Genomic DNA, 2,782 nt, shown 5'->3' with positions numbered 1-2,782 from the left:
TACGATTTCTGGACCTCCTTGCATGATTTTTGGACCTCCTTGCATGACTTTTGGACCTCCTTGCATGACTTTTGGACCTTCTCACACTCCCCCCAGACAGTCAGTGGGTCAGTTCTTTGCTGTGGGTTGAGGTGGAGCTCTCCAGTGTTGCCAGGTTGTGTTTTGGGGGTAAAAAAAAAGCAGCATAAGGGGCAAGAAGAGGCTCAAACAGCAGAAAAGCTGGGTTTTGTGCTGTGCTGCTGCCTGAGCTGGGTCAGAGCAGGTGCTGGGAATGGTGGCAGCCAGAATTTCACCCCGTGGAGCTGTGGGAGCTCCTCTGCCTCTTCCCCCACTCCCAGAGTCCTGCTGAGCCTGACTCAGGTCCCTCTCCCTGCCTGGGGAGAGGTGACTCACCCAGGGGTGGCACACCCAGGTCTGGTCACCCCCACCAAGGCCAGGAAATGCTGCTGCCAGAATTTAAGGATCCATTCCCAGCTCCACCTCGTGGGTCACAGAGAAGAGACCAGTGAGAGGGGCAGAGCAGGGAACATGAGGAGCTTCTTCCCAGCTTCCCTTCCCTCATATCCCAAATCCCACCCCCTTCTTCCCACGTCAGTGAAAACCAAACCAAACACACCTTGCTTGGAGCTGATCTCTATTTCAAAAGAAGGCTGCTCCTGTAGGAATAAAATATCAACACTGGCACGGGGTGGGAAGCAAACCCTGAAAAACTTTTTGCCACCCAGTTGCTTTCTTCCCTCCTTAAATACCCTTAAATACAAATGTCACTACAGCAGCTCCAGCCCCAGGCAGTTGTGAGAACACCTCATGCAACAAAAATTAAAATAAAATAAAAACTAAAATAAAAACTAAACACCCCCCTCCAAAAAAAACAAAAAAACAAAAAAACCCAAAAAAAACCACCCAAAAACCCCGACCCAGAACAGAAAAGCTCTTCCCTGGCTAAGCAGGTCTGGAAACCTCCAGGTTTCCTCACCCCCCCTGGGAAAGGGAAGGGCTTTGCTTGGCCACAGCCCAGCACAGAGTCACCAGCAGCCTCCACTCCAGCAGATTCCCGAGGTTCCAGCCCCGAGTCCTGCCCTGACTTGCAGGCAGAGTGTGGAAGCTGCAGGTTCCTCCGTGGTCAGCGGGTGAGGGAGGGCAGAGGCAGAACATTCCCAGGATCGCTGCTCTCTGCCTGATTTACAGCAGCAAAAAAGCCAAAAAACCCCCCCCCAAAAAACACCCAAACCCATCCACAGCCCTGGAAGGTCCCAGGCAGAGCCACCCAGACTCTGCCCAGGGCTCACAGCCTGCCAGGGGACACAAATCCAGCTTTCCCTGGGACCCCGCGGGCATTGCTCAATTCCTGCCACCGGACAACATCCAGGAGAACTCACAGGCTTCCCACGGGCCCCTCAGGGCACGGTCCCAGCTGCTCCAAGCGCCTCCTGCTCTCCTTAAACTCCTGCTCTCCTTAAACCAGGGCAAGCCGGGACCCGTCCCCTTCCCAAGGAGAACCGGCGGGAGCAGGAACGGCTCCGGGGGCTGTTTCCCGATATAAAAGGCAACAAAAAAAAAAAAAAAATAGAAACCAAGAGCAACTGTGGCTTGCTCCATTTAATTTCAATTAACTGCAGCCCTCAGAGGCCCGGGGAGGTGCCAATCCAGCAGCTTGGTGGCCGTGCCCTGGGGGATGTCCCGTCGAAGCCTCTGCTCTGCTCAGCTGAAAGTTTTAACGAGTCGTTAAATCCCACTGCGTTAAGCTAATAAAGGCTTTAAAACCCGCAGTTTTTTTTTTCCTCTGGAGGATGAGTGAACAGTGGGAAGGACACAGGGTCAGGAAAAAGGCCCCTTCTCTGCAGGGGGGGCTCGGGTACCTTGGGATGCTCCCGACAGTGAGCAGAGCTACTGGATCCTGTTGGAAGGACTTTGGGTGGGGAAGGAGAAGAAGAAAAGGAGAGACTCGTCCCGGGTGTGCTAGAACCTCTCCTCCCTCCCTAGGTGGGGAAACAGGTAGCTTACTTGCAAAAGGCAAGTGGTTTCCTAAAAAAACTACCGGAAAAAAAAAAAAAACAAAACCAAAAACAAACCCACAAAGGCTGCTCAGCCCCCTCCCCCTTAGAAAAGTGTAAAAACCCCCGGGGACACAGTGTGGGAGGGCAGCAGGAGGGCACAGCTGCCACCTCTGGGCCGTGCCACGGCCAGGGCAGGGTCCAGAGAAGGCCTGGCTGGGACTTTGGGTGCTCCCTGGAAAGCTCAGCTCCTCCGTGCCCGGGTGCTGGGTGGGCACTGGGCGGGCACTGGGCGGGCACTGGGCGGGCTGGCCGGTCCCCACGCTGCCCAGGCAGCTGCTGGTACGGTGGCAAATCCTGCCCAAGGAGGCCTCGAGGCTGTGGGGTGGCTGTGGTTGCTCTGGGGGGGAGCAGTGCCAGCCCGGGCTGCCCCCCCTGCCAGGGCAGGGCTCCCCTCCCTCAGTTGCTCTCCACCAGCTTGGCCAGTCCCTGCCGGATCTCGCTGAGCTCGAAGATCTTCACGTCCATGATCTCGGCCACCTTGGTCACCTCGCTCTGCATCTTCTCCCTCTCTGCCAGGGTCTCTGCCAGGCTCTGCTCGGCCAAGTGCAGCCGCTGCTCCAGCTCGGCGTTCCGGGCCTCCAGCTCCTGCCAGGGGCACACGGGGAGGGGTGGGCACGGGGAGGGGGCTGCTCTGCCCTGCCCACACCCCCCTGTCTCCCCAAAACAGCCCTAACCCCAATCATAGAATCACAGAATCACGGAATCAGCCGGGTTGGAAGGGACCT

General features: G+C 56.8%; 1 protein-coding gene across 1 annotated transcript in view; it reads right to left on the bottom strand.

Moving 5' to 3' along the window:
* Positions 1–1,579: 1,579 nt before the first annotated feature.
* The window catches only part of HOMER3 (homer scaffolding protein 3), a 15,098-nt gene continuing 13,895 nt past the window's right edge, over positions 1,580–2,782 (bottom strand). The window contains exon 8 of the mRNA XM_017838179.1: positions 1,580–2,642. Coding sequence (XP_017693668.1) covers positions 2,454–2,642 — 189 coding nt within the window. The 3' untranslated portion in view covers positions 1,580–2,453. The remainder of the gene's footprint in view (positions 2,643–2,782) is intronic.

This window comes from Lepidothrix coronata, unplaced genomic scaffold, assembly GCF_001604755.1.
Source record: "Lepidothrix coronata isolate B3197 unplaced genomic scaffold, Lepidothrix_coronata-1.0 Scaffold327, whole genome shotgun sequence".
Classification (NCBI taxonomy): Eukaryota; Metazoa; Chordata; class Aves; order Passeriformes; family Pipridae; genus Lepidothrix; species Lepidothrix coronata.
This window is presented reverse-complemented; position numbering and strand designations above follow the sequence as displayed.